This window comes from Salvelinus namaycush, chromosome 38 (assembly GCF_016432855.1).
Source record: "Salvelinus namaycush isolate Seneca chromosome 38, SaNama_1.0, whole genome shotgun sequence".
NCBI classification, from domain to species: Eukaryota; Metazoa; Chordata; class Actinopteri; order Salmoniformes; family Salmonidae; genus Salvelinus; species Salvelinus namaycush.
Window position 1 is genome coordinate 19542003 of NC_052344.1, and position 27117 is coordinate 19569119.

Here is a 27117-nt window from a genome sequence, read left to right on the forward strand (position 1 = left end):
TGTCTGTCATGGTGAGGGACTCACACACAGATGGTTTTGTGATGAATGGTGCAGATGCCGAGCCCCACTGTAAAACTGGCTCTGCTCTTCCCATCTATCTGAGAAGGCATCAGCGATGTGTCATCGTTTTCCTTCAGATGATGTCACTAGTCATCTTTTAATATTGCTGGATTCCATTCAGACGTTCAGTGTTAACATCGTTGGCAGAGGTTCAGTCAGGGTCCTTTGGCTCTTTTTTCAGCTCCGCAGTTTTTCAAGAGGGAAAACTCAGCATCTGGGGAACTCATGTCTCCACTGTTCTTCTCGTTACCTTTTTGAGCAATTAATATGAACCCCGGCTCTGTCAACAGAAATGAATTGTATAATATCTGTACATTATAGGAACACCTGTAATTACAAAAGTACAATGATTCATGTTTTGCTTTAGCTTGAGATTAAGAATCAGTGGTAGAGACTTTGTAAGTGCATGAAGAGGTCAACTGTACAAAATCAGATGTCTGTGTGTTGAAACTATACTTTCAGTTTCTGTTGATACTATGTTCCAGTCTTACTTCTAGCACATGGTAGCAATAGGAGGAAGAAGGATTGGGAAACTAACTGCAAATAACAATAAGCTGAACTCCTCCTAGCAGAGACATCTTTGTATTAGCAACTATTAATTATGAGCTTATTTGGTATTAAAGTTAAAGGACATCACCCTGGGTGGGGTGATCCTCAGTAGGGATAAAAAGGGAAAACACCATCTTTTGTACTGAGTGTGTTACTTGCAAATTACTGTAAGTGTATACTCCGGATTGCAATCATTATTAAACAAACTAACCTCTGATCAAAGTTTCCTGGGGTCACTTGTGTGCACATAGGGCAGAATTCCCTTACACAACTCTCACACGTGCACACACACGCACACACACACACACACACACACACACACACACACACACACACACACACACACAAGTAAGAGTGATTACAACGGGTTAGTTTGGACATTGCCACAGGCACTGAGTGTCATGACCATCATATTGTGAGCTGTTGAAATGTCATTACATTTTGTCTCCCACAGTGTGAGGTATTGATTGAGGCAGGAATTAGGACAGTCTTTCACCAGCAATACTGTAGTCATAATGTGTACTCGCACCCAGTGTCTGTGATTGCCTTATATCCTGCAATCCCAGTGTAGTAGTGACTACATTTGGACAATATCTACTTTTAGTACAGCTGTCCCCCATATCAAACAACATGACTTGTGTTTACTCACTGCTGTAATATCACCTGTATAAGTTGTTATAAATTACTGAAATACTGCTTCAGAGGACAACTAGATAATTACATATCTATAACCAATAGTGACATGAGAATGTAAACTTTTAGCGTTCAACCATAAAACACGAATACAATGTTCCACTAGTGTTCTTTCAATGTACAGACATTAGCCTACTAGGACCCACAATTTAACAGTAGTACACTTCTTTTTAGAGTCCCAAATTGGACAGGGAGAAGGTTGTGGGAATTCTGTCTGCTAAAAACGTGGATCCCCTCTATGCATGCAGAGAAAGTGGTACTATGGCTTTATGGGTTATAGGGTGAGTGAGGGCTTGTTGACAAATTGCTGGGTGATCGACTGGCGACCACACTCAATGCCCACGGCTGTCATCTCATTAATTATAAGCGGCATGTATCCCTGACCATGAAATATGCATCCGCACACTGCCCTCTTTATGCCACGTCCCAGTCAGCACAAAGTTTATTTTGTTTAGGGGTCTCCGACCTGTAATTGGCGAAGGCCACACAACTCAGACCCGAACACAGACCACTTTTGCACCCACTCAGCCACCCATCAACAGAAACCTCACACAGTCATGGGGATAGGAGGCTTGTGTGTGTAACCTTGACAGCGGCCACTCTGTTCTGACACTTTCCTGTGGTAGCGAGTCGATGAGCCGAGGAGTCTGGGAAAAGTGATGTTGCTTGTGTGTTTTGGTAGTCAAGACTTTTGAGGTGAGACGAGGTCTCATAAACCTGGTATGTGTCAAGATGTGTGTCTAGATGCTCCACATTCCAATAGCTGGTTTCACTCTCAGAAGCATGATGCATCAGTTTGCAGTTAGAATCTCATTTGCTAAAGATCCGTTTTCAATGTGACACAAACATATGCAGTCACATTTTAGTCACTCAGTCACATTATGAGGTGAAACTGTTACTAAAATGTTTTATTTTCCAATGACTGTTTTTAACTGTGGTTTATTATATTTCCATTGGATACTATCAACTATTTTCCATGTCCTCCCCCAACCCAAATTAAAATTTTATCAAGTGCAACTGTGTCTGACATTTTAGATGGAGTAGACTGCAGGTTTATACAGACACAGTACCTCATTCTGACTCTGGGTAAAGAAACGTGAATAAACAGTATCTGCCTTCTGTTGCTTGTAGCGAGACCCCTCCCTCCCATGCACACACACAAACATACACACCCGTCAACCCTCCTCAATGTTTTTACTGGCCAACGTTGATACCTGGAGCTAGGCATGCTGGGTAGACATGTTTTAATTCTGTTACTATTTTTAGTATAATGACTGGCACCTAGCCACTTGGAGAGAGTTATCGGGTGAAAGCAGTCCACTGCCAACCTCTGTACGTGCTTCTGAGGACTTCACCAGGTCTTCAACGCCTTTATTTTCTTACATTCCAGACACTTGTCTTATTAAACCACACTTGATGGACCTGTAGTTCTCATGTAAGAGAAAAGTACCTCAAGCTATCCTCTGTGTGGGGTGCGGTGGATGTTCCGTGGCCAGTGAAGCATCCATCATCTAGGCGCCAAACAACTCGGCAGCCAAGAAGAGAAAATATGATTTCACCAAGTAGGGAATGCTTTAGCTGGCATATGTTTTAGCTGAACGAGGGTCTGCTTCAGTGCTTCTCCAGACAGCAGAAAAATGTGTGTCTTTGTTGAATGTGTCTCGAATGTTTGTTTGGGAACGTGTCACAATAAATGTCACTCGCATTACACACAGTCAGATTACAAACAAAGTTCTGTCTTTGTAATGTGCTTTCTCTCTATCACTGGCAGGTGATTTTCATAAAGGTTTGTGGAGACATGCAAAGACATGTGTCGGTTCGTGTTCACCCAGTGGTTTATATGTTAAAGAGTGTGGGTTGGTTGGTTAAACAACTGCTGTTGTTGCTCTCGTCTCCCTGCTCTCCGTCTGAGAGTGAGACCACTGCAGAGTGGTGAAGCATGAGGAAGCAATCAACTGATCAGGGATTGGACTTCCTAGGGCCTTTAGGGCATTTCACCCACCATCCAGGCCTGGCTGGCCTACACGCTCCCTCCGCCCCCTTTCCCCTAATCCAGCAGGGGTCCCCAGGGACCTAATCAATCACGGCGGTCATGCAGATGCATAGGCATGCCTTTCCACCCCCAAACTCCCCATGCATTCCCACACTGTGATTGTTCCAGGGTGCTATTACTAAGTCAGACGTTCTAGAAAATGTGTTGTTGTCTGTGGATTTAGTCCAATTCAATGTATTGGAATGAAGTGTTGAAGACTGTTTTTGCTGCTGGTAAAATAGCAGATAACACATAGACACAGAACAACAATACTTTTGCTGTCCTTATTTGAGCATTGTCTATAACAGATTGATGAAAAACAACTAATGGTTCTAGGCTACGAAAGACAAAGGACCGTTTTTTTCAGGTTATTTCATAATTGTTCGATACTGATCTCAAATAAACTTTTACAGATGATTGAAACCTAGTTGAGTCTCTAATTATATGTTAAAGGGGACCATAATTCTACCTAGTTCTAGTACAATACAATAATTATCATTGATCAATCGTTTTTAATGGAAAATTTGACTATGCATTGGATTGACTGGTATGATTGGTATACCAATACTGTCTTATCTGTGCTTCTCACGTTCTAAATTGCCAACACACCATGTTGGTGTTTTAGATGTATATCCTACCTTATTTAAGGTGCATACCTTAATACCTTACAAAAAGATACTCACGTAAATTGCAGCATTTATTTTGAGCAATTTGACTGCAAACCATTCAGAATATAAGCACCTTACATAATGGCAACCCACACCTCTGATGTGCCTCAGACATAATTCTGAATTTGGAGCACAGAGAGCTATACTTATAAAGATAATTAACAGGACAGTCCAATAAGATAGCTCCTAATTTGTTGCTGAAGTTTTAGCACAGAATAAAATAATGAAGTTGCTCTCTGGCTGTACTGGCGGCAATGAGAATTGATTCTCCTGTGCCCCAGTTTGCTTGTATTCTGATTCTAGAGGCCCAATCTCATTTTCAATTGACCAGGTGGCCCATTTTGAATACAAATGACAAAGATAATTGGGGCAACTGGGCCGAAGGACAAGTCTCACACCTTGCTGTTTCAATTATTGATGCAATAAAGCAGTCAAGAGACTGCTTAAAGACAACAATACACATGCCTCAACTAAATGACCTTCATTGTGAGTTGGAGTGGAAAAACTAATACAATGTCTGTCCAAACAAGAGGTACTTTGGGGGAAAAGGACAGATTGAGCCCGTTTGGGATAGCCAGAGGACGTGCAGTTTTCAGACGAAATTGGGGTGATTTTTTTGTTGTTGTAATTGGACAAAATGGGGGAGGAAATAGAGTCAGTTATGCTGCAAGCAATCAGGACTTATTAGAAGCATGCATTATTCAGGTTGTTTGCCTGAAGGATCTCACGGAGTGAACTGCAATTTATGGAAATGTAACCAACTGGTATCAGACCCTGGCCAAAGTACACCTACAGTATGTCCACAGTCACACCTAATAATATGGGAGATTGAATGATAAGACGAGGAGAAACAACAGAAAAGAGAATTTACAGGAAACTGCTCTTTCACACTCTGCCTACGGGAAGGCTCAATACATTGAAATGGGCCATGAAGTGTCATGATGTGTATTTCACATGGTAATAAACAATGAGACGGGAGTTTCTTAAATTCTAATAGTAGTTATTGTTTGGTTTTTATTCTTACTTACATTTTTTATTCTATTTTCTGTTATCTATGTTATTGTCATTGTATTGTTGGAAAGAGCTCTCAAGGCGAGAATTTCACTGTACTGTTTTACACCTGTTGTATTTCACATGGTAATAAGCAAAGATAGGGGAAAGTAGCCTTTATCTTGCTAATGTAATCATTTATCAGAGACTACACATTGTTAAGCTTTCGAGAATTTACAACCAGTAATAAGTCATAAAACAAATGACCTTTGGCCAGGCATTCTCAAAAACCTTGGTTTTATCTGTGTTAAGTCTTTGACACACATTAGCAAATATTTATGTGAAATGTCTACATTAGACTAGAATAAGCAGCCTGTTTGTGTCATCAACATTATGGTGTAAACAAAGTTGTGTAAAATTTGAATAAAATGAAACTGGAGCAGTTGTAAAATAGGCCTACTATTTACACCCCCCCCCCCCCCCCCCCCCCCCCGTGCGCATCACTACAACAACCAATAGAGAGGCGCGCTGTTGGGAGCCTTGAAAGTAGTAGCTGCTGCGAGTGCAAGGCGAAAAGTATGCTAGTACAGGCTAAAACTTTTACGGAAGTATGGAGAAGTTTGGGTCCCGTAAAAATATTTTAATTGTTCGTAGTTTCAAAGGAATACGGTCGAGGAATTGGATTTAAGGACTAACCTCTGACTAAACCGTACAACATTGTCCTTGGGTTGGAACTTTTACTATATCGGATTTTCTCGTGCTTTTCTCTAAAACTTGGGGGGAATTTCGGTGTGGCTAAAATGTCCGCATCTATGCAGCCTCTCAACGCTGCGAGATATGCGGTCGTTTTCTTACTGTTTTCCCGAATAGAACTTATACTTGGATATGATGAAAACACAAGGACGTGTCCGTCTCCATGCACATGTGTTGGAGACCTTTTGGACTGCAGTCGGTTGAAAAGGCGTGGAATTCCTGAAAATCTTCCCGAATGGACGATACAATTGTAAGTCAATTTAGAGAGCGTTTGTTTACTTGCCATTTAATCTTCACTGCCCATAGATACGAACAGCTATCTTAATTACTTTTCACACCTATGTTTGAAATTAGTAGTTTGATAGATATAGGTTTTAACATAGTTACAACAAGTGTATAAATGGAATACTCGAATAGATACATTTATGCAGAGAATTAACGACGTGATTTGTTACATTGTTGCCAACTTTTTTACGCTGTTGCTTACTGACGATTCGAAGAGAATGAAACCGTTTGGAAACAAAGTTTATTTCACTTCACATCAACAAGAAAGGGAAATTAGTCCTAAAACCGTACTTTTTGATTCCCAAGGGCTGATTTGCTGTTTATTTAGAAAGTATTTCGCAATAACGCATGATAGGCCTCTCCATTTTACAAGGTGCGAGGGCCAGAACAGATTTTTTTTTTTGTAATTTAGAAGACGCTCTCATCCAGTGCGACTTGATACATTTTTGTACTTTTTTCCGTACTGGTCCCCCGTGAGAATCGAACACACAACCCTGGCGTTGCAAGCGCCATGTTCTACCAACGGAGGCATAGAGATATTTTCTGAATAAAAGTTGTGTTTGTCACATTTAGAATTATATTATTGTATTTTTTTATTGTGATTTCAAATTCAAATTTCAAATACTCTATTGTTTATCATTCCTTAGCAACATATGGTGTTATTTAAGATATAGAAAATTACTCTAAACATCAAGGAAATTGATATTTTGCACTCGGAACAACACTGTAATTTAAATCAAACGTATTTCTTGCAATGTCACACTGCCTACAATTCTTCCATGTCAATACCTTTAGGACATGTGAGCCATACTCCTCAGGAACAGCAGGAAAGCGCAGTCTTGTGAATAATAAAGCAGACCGTTTTAGAAGATATAACACGAATGACCTTTACACATCAACGTCCCATTGTCAGTCTTTCTACACTAGTGAATCATTAGTTGGCCTACCTACTGCATAGCGTTTTTATATTAGGATTATTCCAATCACCCAGTAGGCCCAACAAGACATGCCAACATCAGTAGGCTAGTGAGTTGGTAGTACTGTTTGCTTTTGAGTTTGTTGTCAGTGCAGTGAGGTACAATCATTTCCCAATGTTATATAGTTCATGGAGACCTTTCAACAGACTTTTGGGATTTTGGTGCTATCACAATTCCCATGAATGAAGAGCCTAAAATGCCATCATAAACAATTGATTACAATTCATTTTGACAACTTGTTGAACCTTTTTCAGCATGTAAATATCAGGTGACATCATGATAAGGAGCTAATGCAGAATACAGATGTCCATTACACTAGGCCCTAGATGAGACCAACTGCTGAATGACAATTGTTTGCCTTTTGTTTATGAGGTGATACCATCATTGGGCCTTTCCATATTCTGTGAACTCAGTAGCTTTTCAGGCCCCAGGGCTATTAAGACAATAAATGCATAATGTCAAATGAAGTCATAGACACTCCAGGCCAATCTTCCATGGTAACGCCTCAAATAATTGTTTAACATGTATTAATAAGCAGATGTTCATAGGTCTGCCTGCCTGGCTTCCATTCAGACTGCACCATGTTGATGTATCCTCACTACTAGCTTGTGTTTTTTTTAGTTCATATTTCACAACACAGCTAGGCTAGTTAGTCCCCCGTTACAATGTTTGTTTGGCATTTCCAAAATGTGTGCTGCCTGCTCTGGAAATTTCACATTGCCAGAAAACACAGGCACAGCCTCATAACCAAGGCAAGCCGGCCAAAAGGGGAGAAAAAAAGTTCCGCACAGGGGGAAAATTCTTTGCACTCCGGCATGCTAATTTATGAGTGTCTCTCCAGCACATCTTAAACTGCCCGGCCCTTTGTTTTCCAGCACCCGGTTATTTCTGCTGAATTAGCATCTCCAGAGCCACCGATGGTACTGATTAAGGAGTCACTCTTGGATTAGTTCGTACAAACTCTCTGAAAGAGAGAGAAAGCGAGGGAAGGAGGGATGGATGGAGGGAGTGAATGTGGGAGGGAAGGAGGGATGGATGGAGGTAGGGAGGAAGTGAATGTGGGAGGGAGGGAGTGAAGGAGGGATGGAGGGAGTGAATGTGGGAGGGATGGAGGGAGGGAGGGAGTGAATGTAGGAGGGAAGGAGGGAGAGGCATTTAGTTTGAGCTTCACATTTCTCAGTGAGAGTGAGGGGTAAAGATTTTACGATTCAAATTTAGACAAGTTTTCGTTTTTCCGAGTTTTTTCGGATTTATAGCCTGGAATGTAGCGTAGTATGCATTTGAGGAGGTAAGCTCTCTCAGGAGACTCACTCAACATTGCTGTATTACCAGACCATCCCATCCACAGCCAGTTCTCACCTATAAAATAACTTTACGTTTTCACAGATTTACATGAGCGAGACAGGCTTCAGTGTCTACTGAAAAATCCCAGTTAAAGTGTGAGATCAAGCCATTATGTTATGGCACTTCAAAGATAAGGAGAGAAAGCTCTCTGGATTATAACGTAAGAGTTTTAGCTGGTGGGGAAGGGAATGCCTTTTGTCAGCTTGGAAGTCAATTACCTATTTTCCCTTGTGATCTATATTAGTCCAAGTGCTTTAAGAACCACATCAAAGAACCAGCAGGTCTATCTTATCTCATTACTAAGAGGATGGATAGCTTGGTTTCATTCACTCTTCAGACACGGATAAATGTGTGGCGCACAGTCTAATATATACAGGCCAAAGCATATATAGCTGTACTGATTTAATCTGGTCCACTTCTGGACCTGGATTTCTGAAGGAAGTGTAAGTGTCAGAAACCCTCAGGGCTTATCTGGACATTTTTGATACTACACCTCTCCACCTCTCCCATATGGCCCGATTAGTGGAACAAAAACATACAGCTGCATGTTGGGAAGGGAAAAAAGTTTCAGAGAGAGAAGTAAAACTCTTGTTGAAGAGTTGAAAAAACTATTAGCTGAAGAATAAAACCAGGGCCAGATCTAGAAAAATGCAACAGGAGTGTTTGGGCTTGGAAACTCACTTCCCCGGCATTGTGAATAGATTACCAGTTGTTAGTTTTTTCCCTCCCTCCTCTCAGCTCCAGTTGATGGATTCCAGATGGGGGCAAGCCAAAAAAAGGGTCTGGCACCACAATGTTGATCGTGCGCAGCAGCGTCAATAACTCCACAGCTTTATAACACTCTGGGCAAGGCAGGCTTCTCTAGGCCTGTTTTCCACCCCCTCTTAAAAAGGGAAAAAAATGGAATCTCTCCCTTCCATGACTTATCTGGTTGTCTGTTTTGGCTCGGTGAATCAAGAGCGGATTGGATGCGTGAGCTTGTCTGGCTGGATTTTCTCTCAATGTTTTAAAAAAGGCTGCTATGCCAAAACTAGGTCTATAGCTGGTTAGCTTTACTTTTTTTGCATACAGTGGTTTGTTTTGAAAATTACTCAGTTGCTTTCCCACATTACTTCAGTTGAAGCTGTATAGGCTAGGCTCACTCAGACAAGTTATGTCTCCTGTTTAAAAACAGAAAGGCCAGTATATGATTGGTTGTGAAGTGAACGGCCCTCCATGTTGTGTAACTTTCCTCTAACAAACGTCTTTCTTCACAGGGACCTGAGCCATAATAAATTGCAGTCGCTCGACAGCACTGTGTTTAGGAAACTGCGGCACCTAAGTGAGATGTAAGTATACTCTGTGCTCTGTACTTCCTAGAGTAAACAACGTCAGTCACAAACACTCTCCCTCCACCGCCCCTTCACACCACATGTGACAAACAACCTTTGTGCCTGTGTGTTTACAGAAAGCTTAACAACAATGAATTCGAGACGGTACCTGATTTGGGCCCTCATGCCGCAAACATCACCACCCTCATTCTGTAAGTATGAATTACTTTTGAAACAACCCTCCCCCCACCAACCCACCCATCAGAGTTGTCAGGGCTAGTTAACAGTGTAGAGCTGCTAAGCCCTGCTCCTCCCTCCTTGGTGGAACCCCTTTTGGCTGAGTTGGTTCCCAGACGGGGTTGTCCCAGGCATGGCAGCCAGTTTGAGACAAGTCAGTCACATGTCTGAAAATAAATGTCATTGTTAAAAATGGAATCGCCAGAGGTGGTTCCAGAGTTTCCATAAGTGTTGATCCAGGATCTGTAAGATTGGAGTTCTCTGTCCGTCCATCTCATTTCCGTTATAGATAGTCTGTATCTACTTAGGTGCTTCTACACCTGCATTGCTTGCTGTTTGGGGTTTTAGGCTGGGTTTCTGTACAGCACTTTGTGACATCAGCTGATGTAAGAAGGGCTTTATAAATTATTTTGATTGATTGATTGTACGAGTAGTGTGGTATTTCATCCATCTGGAGGTTGAGTGTTTGTATACACTCCTAGTAGGATGGCCCCAGAACATGATGGAGCAATGTGGGGCTTTCATGTGTTTTCAAAGACAAATAGACCCGTCAATGTCAGAGGTTTCAAAGGCATTGATTTCCAACTTTTCCCCCGGCACAATGTCTCACAAAATCAATGGATAGGACGTTTTTTCCCCCAACAAGAATGCATCCATCTCAAAAACTAGAAGAGGCATATTCCTCATCAAGCCTGAACTTGACAAGCAGTAACACCAGAGAAAGAAGCCTAAGGGGTTTCAGACGTCGGCTATTAGTCAATTTGTCTTCAGACTTTTAGGTGTATAGCCTATAGGCCACAGATGCGGCTGGCGGTATTACCTGGAACTAAAGCAAAATACAGTGCACCAGGGTATGTTTGATTTCCAATAGGGCTGATTAATTTATGATAATGTGAACATTATCGTTTTGACAACATTCAGAGGTTTTAGGAGTTGTTCAATAGTATTCCCCTCTACTCTCAATTCTCCACTCAATATGCATATTTGGTTGATGCTTCTTATTAAAACATATAATGTATGAATAGGAGAACAATTCCAATAGATTTCACCATTGAATGTTCCAAAGTATGTCAGCCAGCCTAGTTGTCATCCTCAATGTGCATTTGGGAATGATCAATTCATACTTTCTTACCACAACGTGTGTTCATTTGTGTCTGTGAGTGCGTGCATAGTATTCCCAGTTGCACTGCTTAGTGTCTACTCGGCAACTCAAATCTCTGAGGGGGGGATTTAAATACACAATCCCTCTCCCCCCGCGCTCTCTTTCTTTTTGTTGCTGGTATTGGCATCATTGATGGAGAATATGTGTGTGGTATTTCCTATTGGAAAAAGAACTGAGTTTTGAGAAGCCATCAGATGACTTATTTTTCAGACTGGCGCCTGTAATGAGAAGCAGGGCTGCTGCGTTAGCTGGGCCGGCTCAGGCACACACCAGACACTATATTAAACACTACACCAGCATCTGACCCAAATGGCTAATAGCACAGTTAACACATCATCACGACATTGTTCCTGTACATTGTCAGGTTGCAGTAGGACCGCATCAACTACAGTGCTATAACTGATACATAATACACAATGTCTGTCTGAAGGGAAACATGGTTGAACGATGAGAGAAAGAGTTATATTGTTGGTTTCGTACAGTGTTTCCAAACCCTGATCCTCGAGTACCCCGTAACAGTACACATTTTTGTTGTAGCCCTGTACCTACACACCTGCTTCTTGCTAATTGAGGGCTTGATGATTAGTTGACCAGTTGAATCAGGTGTGTTTGTCCAGGGTTACAATAAAAATGTGTACTGTTGGGTGTACTTGAGGTCCAGGGTTGGGAAACACTGGTTTAGTAGATATTAGGTTATTACAGTATTGAGTTACAAAGTTACAATGTTTGTTGCCAAGAGCTTTGTAAGCAAGACATCCAAGTATATCTGTCAGCGTAGTTAGCCACAGACCTAACCCTTTATAAGAAAGAATGAATTGGTAGATAAGCAGAATATGAAGCTCTTTCCAGTTCCAACTCAGTTACCTTTTCCATACACAGAGATTCCATCAAACCGTCTTCTCCAAATACCTAATCAGCCCTGGAATCACCAGATAATTTGTAGAGCCCACCAAACTCAACAAGAGGTGGTTTCACAGCAATCTGGTTAAAGCCCCCATCCCCTACCATAAATTCCTGGGAAATTGTTCAATTAATTAAGATGATCACAACTCAATTACTACCAGCTGCAGGGTTATTGCTGTTTGTTTTTATTCTGGGCTGTGGGGTCAAGGAAGTTGACGAGAGCTGCCGCTATGTCTGCCTGGCTGTTTGAATAAGTGGCATTCGATACCCCGGGGCTTTTTTTTCATTACTCCCCTCCCAGGCCAGAGAAATGGAGGAAGGGGAAGAAAATCTCCAGTATGTGCGAATGGAAGGGAAAAATCAGACTGTACTAAATGGAGAAAAAAAGGGGGTTTCAGGATTATCAGGCATCTGTTGTTGATTCCATCTTATTGCGTTATTAAAAAGTGGAGTGTTGCTGCCTTTGGGGTAACTTGTTTGCGTATGTGTGTATCTGACTGACAGCGTATTCTGCTGTTTAGCTATAATTTATGTGGATTTTTAAAATTCTTTAATTCAAAAAGGAATATTTCTGTTGCAGCGTTAGCTGTCTATAATAGTCTGACACTGTGGTCTTGTTTATGTAGGTCATATTTCTTCAGAATAACACATTCAGCGTGTGAAGGCAATACAGTCCAAAAATATGGAGTAGATTTGCTCGAAAACTGACAAATTAGACCCAAGTGTAATTCAAATTTAGATGTGCTGCTTGTGTGGTCTTGTTTTTTTTATGTTAGCTTTTTTTGACTGATATCAATCAAATTCCTTAGAGTACACTTTAATGGGCAGCACATTTCAGCTGATCTAGGATCAGCTCAGCATTAATGTAGGGTACACCGCCTTCTATTCAAATAGTTATTAAGTTGCCTACTATACCCAAAGGCTTGGAGTTTCCTCAAATTGGGACACATGCATGTGCTACCTGATTCATTTAATGAATAAACAAAGCACAGTTTTATAGATGCTTTAAATTTCCCTGGTCATACGTTTCAATGTGTGTTAAAAGGAGAAGCTAAAACCTGAAGAGACCCAAACGAGAATGACAGGCAGATCTTGAAACTATTAACACAACGGTGCATAGTAACCTTATTTGCGAGAAAATTGGTTAAACAAATTTGAAGTGTGTGCCGTCCGAATGGACAATGCTCCCGCTTGTTTGTCCGTGGAGTTGGCCCGACGGGTGGAGATCAACAGATAAGCACTTGGAACTCTCTTGTACACAGCATTTAGGTTGGCCTTTCAAAAGCTCCCATTAGATCTCTGGGCAGATGTTGGGGAGTAGAGAGAGACGGAGAGAAACTGTTTTGTTGAGTGGACCGTAGACAATTCTCCTTCACGTCTCTCCCTGTAGGCTTCAACTGCACAGTCTCAGTTGATATCACAGACCTCATCTGCCACAATGTTTAAAGTTAGAGTAGGTTGGGTGTTGAGATGCTGTAGTATGTTGTACTTACAGGTTAATACAACCGGGTTCAATTAATTTCTCAGTGGTCTCTGAGATTCAAGCAAGTGAAGCCATAACAGCTCCTGTAGGTCCTCACCTAGCCTATCTCTCTGTCTATCTGGAGAGGGCTGGCCTCTGCTGTGTGTAGTCCATGTTTTGCCAGATGGTCTTGACCGCTTCCTTCAAAATAGGGGTCCTCATGAGGGTTATAAAAGGCATTGACTTGTGTGGTCTTTGTACTTCCATGACATGACTCTTGTATGGATTCTTATGCTCCGCATGGGTCATGTCAAGTTTTCATGGAGAGGCTCATTTGTAGCAGCACTGTTTTGGTTCAAGTGGGAAGTGTGTCAGAGAGTAAGCATTAACAACATCAGCTTGGGACACCATGTTGTATTTGGGGCTTCTCCGATGGAGGGGCTGCTCATTCTCCACAACTTAGCTGAGGGTTAGCATCACAAGCAGCTGAACGGAATCCTTGATGTATCTGGCCCATTTGCACTCAAACAAACAAGGTTTGTTCATATATGAGTTGTCTGGTCTCCACAGCTGGCCAGATGTTTACTGTGGGGGGAAGGGAGAGGGTGTTGGGGTACAAAGACCAGGGACTCATCATCATCATCATCATCATCACCACCACATCACACCTCCCTCCAGTTGACAGGCCCCAGGGTCAGTCCGTCTTTTGTAGAGGAACATGGACTGAGCAGCCAGCGTTGACAGTTGCTTTCCAACTGCCCCCTCCCCTCAAAATATCCGGGGCTCCACAAAACTGGAAATACAGGTTTTTTCTATTTTTCTCGCCAGCCTCTCTTCTCCTCTTCTCTCAGCGACCAGTCAGGGGAACATGAAAACCCAGGGCCAGGTGGTGTGTGCCCCCTTTGTTTGGTACCACAGAGGCCGTGGTGCGTGGAAAGCCCTTGGAAAGCCCCCCCCCTGCAAATCTGCACACAAAAGGCTGGCTTGTACCCTTTTTACTGCGGGTGGTGTGGTGTGCTGCACTGCACCTAGCTCAGCCTGTGGCTGTTGCCTAAACTGTGTTAAAAAATGAAATAAAACCATTTTTAGGCAGTGACTGAGTGTTTAAGAAGAAAAAAGGGGGATTTAGTTTCAGCCTCCCAGAACCTACCCTCTACCCCCACCCTCAGCCCCACACTCTACCCCCACCCTCAGCCCCACACTCTACCCCCACCCTCAGCCCCACACTCTTACAGTCGGTTGGCATAGAACCAAGCGTTGAGTCTTGGCCTTGCCTAAGGCTAGGCAGAGGGACGTGCTGTGGCAGGTTCTACTCCTACGTGCCCCAGACACCCCATCAGCCTCTCCTTTCTGGGCCTCTATCCATATATCCTCCTGGTATTGCCTTTGTTCCAGGTTGGACTGACTGACAGACACACTCGTCTGTTTTCCTCTGTATGTTTTGGTGGTAAGGCTGCCAAGGGGTGTCACTGTCTCAACGTGGGGAGCCTAGTCATAAGAGAGGTATGGATGGCAGATTTAGGGAAATGTGTGGAAAATGACTGCTCTGTCCAAGTCAAAGATCCCACTTTCTGAGGCTTTATGATGGTCTGAGAAGCTACGTTGCCACTGTGCTCAATTTCTCGCTTGATTGTATCTTCAGTGCTGTTTTAGTCTCGCTTTGGCCAGGCGTACAGAGGAGCTGAGTCAGTTTGAGACTTTGTGTCTGGTTCAGTGTGTTCGTTTCATTGTTGTTTTCTTATTGGCAGCTTCTTGAAGGGTACTAGTGTTCACATAAACCAGTACTTCTCAGCCATGTCAATGTTCATCCATTTCTCCAGAGGGTTGTATGTTGACGTGTGTATTGCATGCATGCACAGTATAGGGAAAACGTTAACATTCACTTTGGTCAGTATCAGGAAAATGCACAAAAAATACGTATCATAAAGAAGATAAAATTAAGAACTGATGCATTAATACAAGTTATATTTTTTTTGGGGGGGGGGGGGGGGGGGGGGGGGGAGGGGGCTTGTTGTTATGTTAGCCTAGCAATTAATACTGAAACGGGGCCTGCAGTCTGGTGTATTAGAGGGAATTCCTACTATTTTCCCTCACTCTCCCTTTCCCTCGCTCTCTCTTTCTCTACCCGTCGAGGCCCATACACAAAGACGGCTCTGTACAGACACTGTTTATAACTAAGCAGTCCCTGCACTGCAATTTAGGAGGCGTGCAGCTCAGGAAATTGCCAGCCTCTGCTGAGGCATGCTTTAACTGAGGGAATGGTATTCATCAGCCAAGTAATTGGCAGGTTATTTTTTTAAATACCTTGTTAGTAATTACCTTATAAACAAAATAACACAGCACTAAACCAAACGGCTGTTTTGACCTGTTGAGATGAGTAGTGACATTGGTTAGCCTTAGTATTGCCCCGTCCTCCCCCCTTTCCTAGACAACGGTGGTCTTTTTCATGGTTCAGGGAGAGACTCAATGTTCTAGGAAAAATGTCTAATAACATAATAATAATGGGAAAACGGGTAGTGAGGGTCGAAGGGAATGCTCGGGCGAGGTTGGTCATTTATTTAATACCGCCCGCTAATTGACTGCTCTGGGTGTTTGTATGTCTGGAAACGTTAGACTGGTGACCCGCGTTGTTAAAATACACTGTATTTTCTGTCGTTCATTGGAGCCGTTCTATTTGTGTTTTCAGAGCAAACAACAGAATCACGCAGATCTCTCTGGAGCAGCTGAGGCCCCTGCAACGCCTGGAGACCCTGGACCTCAGCAATAACAGCATAGTGGATATCAAGGCTGACTCCTTCCCTGCGCTGCCTCTCAAGAACCTGTGAGTCTGTCCGTTTGGACTTTTTAACTAAAATGCATGGTTAAACTCCGTCCAAGAATACTATATAAGTGTTTGGATCAAATAGTAACATTTTGGTGGAAGTACAACATGTTTCCTCTTTGGAATTAGTTATATGATCAATATCTCATTATGTATTTTCTTCTCCTCTAGTATCATGAACAACAACCGCGTTTCCACCCTGGAGATGGGTTGTTTTGTCAACCTGTCCAGCACCCTGCAGGTCCTCAGGCTCAACCGCAACCGCCTCTCGACCATCCCTGCCAAGATCTTCCAGCTCCCCAACCTCCAGCACCTGTAAGTGACAATTGCACTTTGAGCACTGTTGGGGTTGACCACAAACTATACTATGACCGCTCTTTGAACGCATGTGTAACGGTCCACGACTTTTCACTACTCTTTGATGTTTCTCTGACTGCTCTGTGAACTTCCTGAAAACGCATTGTTACTGCACTTATTGACAGTGTGTTGACATCTCCAACCACTCTTTGACCACTCTTCCAACAGTCATTGACATCTTCTTGGCTTCTCTTGGATGAATTAGATTCCTTTTCAGCCTCACTTCTTGAGTTGAGTGAACTCTTATTCCTTCCCTGCATATATGATGCTGCGGTTCTCTTACGGTCTGGTTGTGGTCCAACCTGCAGGGAGCTGAACAGGAACCGAGTGCGCAGGGTGGAGGGCCTGACGTTCCACGGCCTACATGCGCTGCGTTCGCTGAAGATCCAGAGGAACGGTATCAGCCGCCTGATGGACGGAGCCTTCTGGGGCCTCAGTAACATGGAGGTCCTGTAAGTAACTGTCCTCTGTGACAAGAACATGTGTCTTCCTTTACTAGTGTACATTGGTGGATTTAACAGCATATGTCTGGTTGCAAGTGTCTGCATATCGTCTTTGGATACATATTTGCAGCCATATGTCTAGACAACGATAGTTGACTATAGCCTATACAGTGTGGTATCAGTCCAGGCTAACATACGTCTTCATCTCTGTCTGTCTGTGTGTGCCTATATGTCTATATGTTGATGACTGACCTCTGTTAGTATGTCTCTGTGTGTCCCTGCAGGCAGCTGGACTACAACAACCTGACGGAGGTGAGTAAGGGCTGGCTGTACGGCCTGCTGACTCTGCAGCAGCTCCACCTGGGCCACAACGCCATCAGCCGGATCCAGCCCGACGCCTGGGAGTTCTGCCAGAAACTCAGCGAGCTGTGAGTGACCCTTTTCTTCTTCTTCTTCTTCTCCCTCCCTCTCTTTTTCCCTCTCGCTTTCTCTCCTACTCACACTGTGAACTCCAAACACCTCTCTCTTTCGCTCTCTCCTTTGCTCTCCCCCACCTTCCTCGCAGTCTCCAACTCTCCACCCCCCACCCACACACACACCCTCTCTTCCTCCACCCCTAGTGCCCAGTGCCAACACCAATGCAGGGCTCCTGACAAAATATTACTCCCCCACTTCACCCCCGCCACTATAGCCCCCTTCCTTTAATGCCTCGCCACGTCTATAGGGGAGAAGGGGGGGGATAAGGAGGGAGGGATTTCACAACCAGAGTGTCTGCTGCGACAAGTGGCGGCAGCAACGTATTGTTTCCTTTGTTGTTAACTTTGTTTATGGCACTGGCCAATTACTAAGTCCGCCGTGTTTTTTTTTTACTAGCGACTAGGTTGTTTCTGAAAGGAGAGTTGTTGTTTTTTCCTTTTCTCTTATCAAGTGAGGCTGAGCGTTAAACAAATTGGCAGTTGACTGATCTTTTTTCAACCGCTCTGGTAAATAGCCTTCTTCCTGGTTTGTTCGTTTTTTCATCTGATGTTTGCATTTGAGGATTTCTAGTACAAAGTTAATACTTTTATACTGTCTGCATACGGTTAAACAAAGTAGACCAGCTGTGCAAGGTACAATCTAACTTTCAAAACTTAACTTAAAATAGTCTATACCGAAAGGTTTTTACCTTATTGGTAATTCATAGACTAATCTGGCTATATTTGGTGCACGTTCCTAGTGATCTGAGGCTAGTTTATCCTCTACCTCAACTGTTTCTTTCTACCCCCACCTTTCCATTTGCCCTGGGGGTATGAACTGTGTGATGCTGATGTTCCTTCTCTCTCCACCCGACAGGGACATCTCGTCCAACCACCTGACAAGACTGGAGGAGTCCAGCTTTGTGGGCCTCAGCCTGCTTGACGAACTCCACATTGGGAACAACCGTGTGAGCTTCATCGCAGACGGAGCCTTCCGAGGACTCTCCCACCTACAGATGCTGTAAGTTTGAATAAGGATGATTAAACTCAATTTCAGTGAATTGTCAGAGATGACAGCTCTATTGTATAATGGCGCCAAACGAAGCATTAAATTATTATTTTCAACGTCCCACTGGCAGTGAGTGCATTAGCCATGGCTAATATCACTAATCCTGGTTAGAGTTTTCCCTGATGTTGTTTGAGAAGCCTCAAGGCTCATGAGAGTTTAGGGATGAACTCGATTTAAACTCCTCAGTGACATGGTTATAACAGTCATCAGCCTACACTTAAAAAAATATATATTTGACCCTTTTTTCATGATATCCAATTGGTAGTTACACTTGTCCCATTGCTGCAACTCCCGTACGGACTCAGCTGCACCAATGTGTCGGAGGAAACACCGTACAGCTGGAAACTGAACTCAGCATGCATGTGCCATGCCTGCCACAAGGAGTCGCTAGAGCACAATGGGACATGCACAGGACGTGCACTGCCTCATGGGCCTCCCGGTCGCGGCCAGCTGCAACACAGCCTGGGATCGAACCCAGGTCTGTAGTGATGTCTCTGGCGCTGCGATGCAGTGCCTTAGACTGCTGCGCCACTCGGGAGGCCCCATCAGCCTACACTTTATCATTGCTTTGTGTTCTATAAGAGAAGACCTATCTCACTATGAGAGTACATTAGCAGCTAGCTAACTTCTCAGATGCTGCCTGCTTGTTGTCCCTCTCCACACTCATCGAGGCGTGAGTGGAAATATTCCGCCTTGTTTGTTATCAGTATGTGGAATAGATGAACGTACTGCCTGTGGTTTCTCCACAGACATAACCTCAACAAGTCAGCAGAGTGAGACTGAGTCCACCGCTCCATCCCCCCCATCTCCACACCGGCTCCATAACATTGCCCTGGTCCCTCTCTTAAATGGAACCAAATGTTAACTGTGCGTGAAAGGTCAGCAGAGGGCAGGTATGTAGGTAGGTGGACGGGGAGTTGGGGTGGCTTAGAGGGCTTTACCCCCCAGCCTCTCTCCACAACCTGCTCCTCTACCCCCTTCACCCCTCCTCAACCCCAATAATTTGTAACCAGGCATGCAGAGGAGGAAACTAGCTGTTTGAAATTATTTAGAGACTTGAGAGAGAAGGAGCGGGGGAAGGGCGAAGACGTCCAGCAAATCTCTTTAGCAGACATGATGTACTGCTGTGTAACATTCAGTTAGGTTAAAAGATTTTTGGGATTTTTCAAAACCCTTTGATATATAGTTAAAATGTTATTTACCCCAGCCATAAAACCCATGACTAAAAACGTATAATTTTTCACTAAATTAAGAAGAACCAACGTGTGGGTTTGAGTTCCTCCCTGTTAAACACGCTGCATTGCATGTGAAGCAGTGTTATGCTGCGAGACACGGAGAAACCATCGCAAACATTTAAAAAGCCCCAAAGTTAGCGAGAAATATCCTCCAGTGACGGGACCACTTTGAATACAAATGTAAAGCCTTTGACTTCTTTCTCGTCCTTCAGACGAAACGCAAAGCCGCACCAAGGTTTGTTAAGACTATAATAAGTGCAGATGTTTTCTGGGTGTGGATTTTTACAATGTGGTTTGTTTTTGTTTCTCTGGAAATAGAGATCTGCAGAACAACGAAATCTCCTGGACCATTGAAGACATGAACGGACCATTTTCTGCTCTGGACAAACTGAGGAAACTGTGAGTAGGCTTGACTTTACCACTTTACCGTTGTCTTCTAACCTGTTAGTTTCCAGAAGATAGATTAGAAACTATAAAATGGACCATGAGAACAGATTTTAACTGGAAGTATTTTCTTGTTATCATAATATAAATTGCTGTATTTGAATGAAAACTCAAATATCCCTTTCTCAGGTTCCTTCAAGGAAATCAAATCCGCTCGGTGACCAAGAAGTCATTCTCTGGCCTGGACACACTGGAGCACCTGTGAGTTGACCTTCGAATCAATATCCTCATACGTCTGTCTCAACTGTCCTAAAGCTGTAAACTAAATATGGGAGAATTCATAACCATGAGAAACAAAGCCTGTTAGTGAGAACCACATGACCTTATTGTCTCTGCTTCTTGTCCATACTTTGATGAAAAACAGAGCTGTCTGGTATTCACCGTCTCCATATGTGGGGAGACTATTGATCACTAACTGCTTAGGCATTGCGAGAGGAGTGTTTGTGTGCGCCTGTGTGTTCCTGCTTGCATGTGTGCTGGTTTCTGTGTGTACAAGTGTGTGTGTGTATGTGTACATCTGTGTGTGTATTTCTATCTGTGAAACAGCTGCATTTGATTGTAATTAACTTTTTCCCCCAGTCGTGTCTGAGCTCAAAGGAGCCGAAGTCGGGCCCCTCTTGATTAACAAAGCACGGTGCTGCCCAGATTTCTATTGTTCTCAAGACCTTTTCTTCCCTCCCTCTCTCTGATGATTGAAGTGTTAGCAGTCTTCCTCCAGATAGGCCTAGATGGAGGGGAAAGTTTGCCATCTTTCTGTGTAAAGATCCATCCGTTCTCCCCTCTTTCCCCCCCCCCTTCTCAGAGATTTGAGTAACAATGCGATCATGTCGGTCCAAGGGAACGCCTTTGTGCAGATGAAGAAGCTTGAGGAACTGTAAGTATCTCTGGGTTCAGTCACACTGCATTCATATTCTGCAATGCCAATAGACCAGAGTCACTGTTCTGGACTAACTGAGGAAAGGAAGAATCTTTCATAGACAATTACTTCAAAAGCACCTATACTCATAAAAGTGATTATCTTAAAATGTAACGACTATAAATTTGCTCAAGTATTATGGATAATCTTTGTGCTGGGTCTCTCTTGTGATTCCTGGCTCTAATGCAGTACCTTCTCCCTCCCAGGCACCTGAACACATCCAGCCTGCTGTGTGACTGCCAGCTCAAGTGGTTTCCTCTGTGGGTGGCGGAGCAGGCCTTCCTGCCCTACGTGAACGCCAGCTGTGCTCATCCCCTGATGCTGAAGGGCAAGAGCGTGTTCACCGTCAGACAGGAGGACTTTGTGTGTGGTGAGTGTGACTGACACACACACACACACACACACACAAAGCCTCTTAATGTAGCCCTTGTTAAAAACAGCCATTTAGCCGTGACAGGTTTTCCATTTTATGAACTGACCCAGATTGTTCCATCTTTTCCTTCAACTCATGGACACTCTGATGGAGCCAGCGTAGTAATGGAACCATGTGGAAACTCAGTGAGTTAACAGCTTGGCCGGGTGGAGTCAGAGAGAGCAGGGAGAAAATAAATAATTGTTGAGGAATTTCTGGGATCAGTTTCTTTAAGTAATGACTACTATTAGAGCTGAGGTGCTTTGCCTTCAAAGCTTTCAACATTTCTCCAGTCAGGTAGTTTGAATCTTGGCGCATAAAATAGTATAATTTCCATATTTAAGCTGTTTGTGGACCATCACGGTTTAAACAAAAACTGGTTAGCCCCAAAAAGAATGTCAGTTTGAGTTAGCCCCATTCACATCAAATGGAAACTAATGTTTTTCCCCTCTTGTCTTCCAACCAGACGACTTCCCCAAACCTCAGATCACGGTGCAACCTGAGACCCAGTCGGCCATCAAAAGCACCAACGTCACCTTCGTGTGCTCGGCGGCCAGCTCCAGCGACTCACCCATGACCTTTGCCTGGAAGAAGGACAATGAGGTCCTGAATGACGCTGAAATCCACAACCAGGCACACCTCAGAGCCCAAGGGGGAGGCCAGGGCCGTGAAACAGAGGTTACAGAGTACACCACCACACTGCAGCTACGCAGTGTAGAGTTCACCAGCGAGGGGAAGTACCAGTGTGTCATCTCAAACCACTTTGGTTCCTCCTACTCCACCAAGGCCAAGCTCACTGTCAACAGTAAGTTAAATAACCTACTGGTATTGAATTGACTAGTGAAATGAATTGTATAATATCTGTACATTATAGGAACACCTGTAATTACAAAAGTACAATGATTCATGTTTTGCTTTAGCTTGAGATTAAGAATCAGTGGTAGAGACTTTGTAAGTGCATGAAGAGGTCAACTGTACAAAAGTCGGACTCAGCCGCACCAATGTGTCGGAGGAAACACCGTACAGCTGGCAACCGAACTCAGCGTGCATGCGCCAGGCCTGCCACAAGGAGTCGCTAGAGCGCAATGGGTCAAGGACATCCTGGCCGGCCAAACCCTCACGATGCTGGGCCAATTGTGCGCTGCCTCATGTGTGTTGAAACTATACTTTCGGTTTCTGTTGATACTATGTTCCAGTCTTACTTCTAGCACATGGTAGCAATAGGAGGAAGAAGGATTTGGAAACTAACTGCAAATAACAATAAGCTGAACTCCTCCTAGCAGAGACATCTTTGTGTTAGCAACTATTAATTATGAGCTTATATGGTATTAAAGTTAAGGGACATCACCCTGGGTGGGGTGATCCTCAGTAGGGGGGTGAATACTCCAGGTTGCAATCATTATTAAACAAACTAACCTCTGATCAAAGAAGTTTCCTGGGGTCACTTGTGTGCACATAGGGCGGAATTCCCTGGTTATTCCCTGTAATTCCCTGGTTATACACTGGTTATTTCAAGAGTTTTGTCTTTCTTAGTATAACTCTCAGCATGATAAACTATGACGAACCAGTGCACAAGTACACTGCAAGTATCATCTTGGAGTGCCCTAAGAACATATAAGGAATCTCATTATGACTGACATTGCAAAACCTTGTAACTATCATGTTGCTCTTGAAGTGGTGGTGCAGTTAGATGTCAAATAAAACGTCCATCCCTTTTGTCCCTCCAGTGCTTCCCTCCTTCACCAAGATGCCCATGGACCTGAGTATTCGGGCCGGTGCCACGGCCAGACTGGAGTGTGCCGCCGTGGGTCACCCGTCTCCACAGATCGCCTGGCAGAAAGACGGGGGCACAGACTTCCCCGCCGCCCGTGAGCGTCGTATGCACGTGATGCCTGAGGACGATGTGTTCTTCATCGTGGATGTGAAGACAGAGGACATCGGGTTGTACAGCTGCACCGCCCAGAACACCGCCGGAGCCATATCAGCTAACGCTACGCTAATTGTGCTAGGTGAGAATTGTTCTTTCTATTTTCACCAGCTGTCAAAGAACTTTGCATTTGTCTGTATGTGCTTCTTCATTTTGTCACAGATCAATTTAATTTCATGGTATTCCATAAGTTCTCCCCCCACAAATTGACATATAAATCAGGCGTTTTGAGACTATAAGGCAACTAACACTCCCCCTTACCCCATTCTCCTCCAGAAACGCCCTCCTTCCTGCGCCCTCTCATGGACCGCACCGTGGCCAAAGGGGAGACTGCGGTCCTCCAGTGTATCGCCGGCGGCAGCCCTTCCCCCAGGCTCAACTGGACCAAAGACGACAGCCCCCTTGTGGTCACAGAGCGTCACTTTTTCGCCGCCGGCAACCAGCTGCTCATAATCGTGGACGCAGCGGAGGGCGATGCCGGGAAGTACACATGCGAGATGTCCAACACGCTGGGCACCCAGCGGGGCAACGTGCGCCTAGCCGTACTGCCCAACCCTAACTGTGACGTGGGGGTGGGCGCCTCGGGAGGTGTAGGCTCGGACGAGGATGGCTGGACCACGGTGGGCATCGTCATCATCGCGGTGGTGTGCTGCGTGGTGGGCACCTCGCTGGTCTGGGTGGTCATCATCTACCATACGCGTCGGCGCAACGAGGACTGCAGCGTCACCAACACAGGTGAGGAGAGGGTGCCATTTTATTTTGTCAGCACGAAACTGGTTTTGAAGAGTTCAGTACTTGCATGCCCATGTTGCCTCCTTCTTCAAACATAAAATTACATTTTTGGGGGAGCTTGAGTTTTGGGCTCCAGCTCCACATACTTTGGCTGGCATGTTGTTAAAACCACACCTTTTACGAATGCTTTGAAATGAATCAGTGACAGACCATTGCCTTGAACAGATTATTATTATTGTATTTCTCTATGAAAACATTTCTGTGAATTTTCCCTCCCTGGTGTTTTCCCTGCAGACGAGACCAACCTGCCTGCAGACATCCCCAGCTACCTGTCCTCTCAGGGCACACTGGCCGACAGACAAGATGGCTATGTCCCCTCAGAGAGTGGCAGTGGCAACCACCAGTTCATGGCTTCCTCCATGAGTGGATTCTACATGCAGCCTAAAGACATGAATGGTAGGAGAGCAGCTCTTTCATTGGAAATGCATGGGGACTTTTATGTCATGAATATGTGCATTATATCAGTCAACTGTACTCTGAGCATTTTTCTATATGTATTGTTTCACCTGAATACATATTGGAATAGTGTAAGTCATTTGAGGCAAGTACCAATGCGTTACTAATATGTCATGTGACTCATACAGGTCTGTGTCAGCTGGACACGGGAAGTGAAGCGGACATGGAGGCGGCCATAGATCCCCTGCTCTGCCATTACCAAGGACCCATCAGCTCTCTCCTCAGGAGAGGCAACATGTACACCGAAGAACCCTCAGAGGCTTTCACAGGTTGGTCACAGGTTTTTTTGTAGCATTATAAGTATTTTTCCCTAAATTAAACAATAACAATAATGTGTTGCTGTCATACTGATCTGATTTCCCATGGCTCACTGTAACTTCCCCCCCCCCCCCCCCCCCCCCCGTACAGGCTGTGCTATTGACCAACGGCCCATCTGCATAGATTCCTACAGTGGCAGCCTGACCAGCTCCAAGAGGAGGAACTACTATCCATGTGGTGGGGCCCTCCAGGACCCATTTGACCACGGGAGCCCCAGTGTGCTGATGCAGATGCCCAACGGCAGCAGCTTCCACGGGCCACACCACCTACTGGGCGAGGGCCCCCCCTCCATGGACGAGGGAGATGGAAGCGAGTACGGCCGACCTCGGGAGACGAGGCTCTCCTCCTCCAACACATTCATGGGTACGTCTGAGGAAATTTCTCAGTATGGATTTGGGTCAAGTCAAGCCCATTTTAAATTCACTCAATTACTAAGTGATTTATTGAATATTAATTTTCTTGACAACTAGCACAACATGTGAATGTCTCAGGCCTTGCCCTGTATCTCCCTCCGTCCTTCCCTCTCACAGGAACGTTTGGGAAAGCCCCCTGGAGGCCTCAACAGGAATTCTATCCCGGATTTGGACCACCGCCACTGGCCCTGCACAACAGCATGATGCTACACGAGAATCCCTACGCAGCCCTGGACACAGACTCGGACCGCGAGGAAGACAAGAACAGCGTCCAGTCAAAGAATTCTACATCGGAATCGGAAAAGAGCGGCAATAATATCTATGAAAAACCATATAATCTCAACAGGACTGCTACTAGTCAGCAAGGTCGAGCGAGCACATAGCTGAATATGTGCGTTCAAACAAACTGACATTCCTTTGAGTTTTTCTTCACAATGAGGATTACCAAAAAAAATACTACCTCAGTGAATGAACACTTTCTCAATGATGGACACTGCAAATGTGCAACGCTTGAATGTAAAGGGATAATGCATTGTGCCTACAAAATGCAGAAAAATTATATGAGGAGATATTAACAGTGAGGACTGTTCTTTTTTTTAAGAAAGAAAAATGGGAAACATCTTCAATTGAAGATAGATATTGAATATATATACGTTTTTATACAAAGTTTATTATATTTTGTAAATTAAGTGTAAAAATAGAATCCATTATTTTTGCTGTCCTTTTTCCTGTAAATAAGTATTTTGAGTTGTGCGACCGACCATGCCTGTTCAGTTATTCTAGCAATTTTTTTGCTTTGAGTTAAGCACCCCTTTGCACATACCTATACATAATAAAACACCATAACATGTGCTGCTACGTACATTAAAAGTACTGTGACTCCTTCCAATCTTTAAATGGCTGTACCATGCACAGACACCACTGTTCTGTAATGGAGGACGGAGAGAATCGAGGTATAAGAGAGTATTGCTGAAGCCGGGGATGAGAAGGGGGGGTTGACATAGAGCGTGGCTTTTCCGAGCAGAACCACAGACCACCAAGGGCGGCTTGCGCCTGCCATGAGGCCCCCCACCATGCTGTCCAAATAGAATTCAACAAGTGTATGCTGAGAAAGTCTGTGTGTCTGTGTGTCTGTGTGTCTGTGTGTGTACGTTTGGCATTTGTGTGTGTGGGAAGTTCAGGGCTAGCTTCTTCAGTCTTTGGCTCAGTGTAGACTCAGTACCCTGGAGACAATCGATGGAAGGCTAAATTAGTGAAGACATGTCAAGGAAAGGAACAGTCACATGAGGTCTCTGGAACTGTTGGAGCCGGCCGTCTGGTCTGGTCCTGCTCTCTCCCAACTAGCCAGTCACAGGGCTCCCCTCTCCCCTCTTTGGGCCTTCGTCTCTGGGAAGGAGGGAAGGAGGGTGGGGGTTGCTGCTCTTGCTGTATCCAGCATATGGAAGCTTTTCACCAGATGAGTCACTCCCCAAGTCTGTCCCCTTCTGGCTTTTTCACATCTTGGGTTTGTTTTTTCAGGCCTCTCCTTTTCAACATGGAGGAAAAAGGTGTGCTTGTCCGCTAGCTGTCGAAACTTGCCCTTGGAAAGTGTCTTGCGGGCTCTCACTGGAGATGTGTGTATAAAATGGCTGATT

At 44.3% G+C, this 27117-nt stretch overlaps 1 protein-coding gene across 1 annotated transcript; it reads left to right on the forward strand.

The window, feature by feature from the left end:
- Positions 1–5537: 5537 nt before the first annotated feature.
- LOC120031898 (leucine-rich repeats and immunoglobulin-like domains protein 3) lies at positions 5538–26345 on the forward strand. The gene is made up of 19 exons (XM_038977726.1): positions 5538–5995; positions 9608–9679; positions 9799–9873; positions 16112–16246; positions 16418–16561; positions 16912–17055; positions 17331–17474; positions 18379–18522; positions 20124–20204; positions 20379–20450; positions 21052–21123; positions 21372–21535; positions 22044–22382; positions 23305–23586; positions 23781–24239; positions 24531–24692; positions 24881–25021; positions 25161–25433; positions 25601–26345. Exons 1-19 carry the CDS (start codon positions 5793–5795, stop codon positions 25864–25866), a joined length of 3372 nt encoding a protein of 1123 aa, XP_038833654.1. The 5' UTR covers positions 5538–5792; the 3' UTR covers positions 25867–26345.
- The last annotated feature ends 772 nt before the right edge of the window (positions 26346–27117 follow it).

Excerpts from the sequence above, each read along its gene's own strand:
- LOC120031898 (XM_038977726.1), top strand. The coding sequence starts at position 5,793 with ATGTCCGCATCTATGCAGCCTCTCAACGCTGCGAGATATGCGGTCGTT. Across the intron at positions 18,523-20,123 it reads CTCTCCCACCTACAGATGCT|AGATCTGCAGAACAACGAAA; the intron begins GTAAGTTTGAAT and ends CTCTGGAAATAG. Across the intron at positions 21,124-21,371 it reads ATGAAGAAGCTTGAGGAACT|GCACCTGAACACATCCAGCC; the intron begins GTAAGTATCTCT and ends TCTCCCTCCCAG.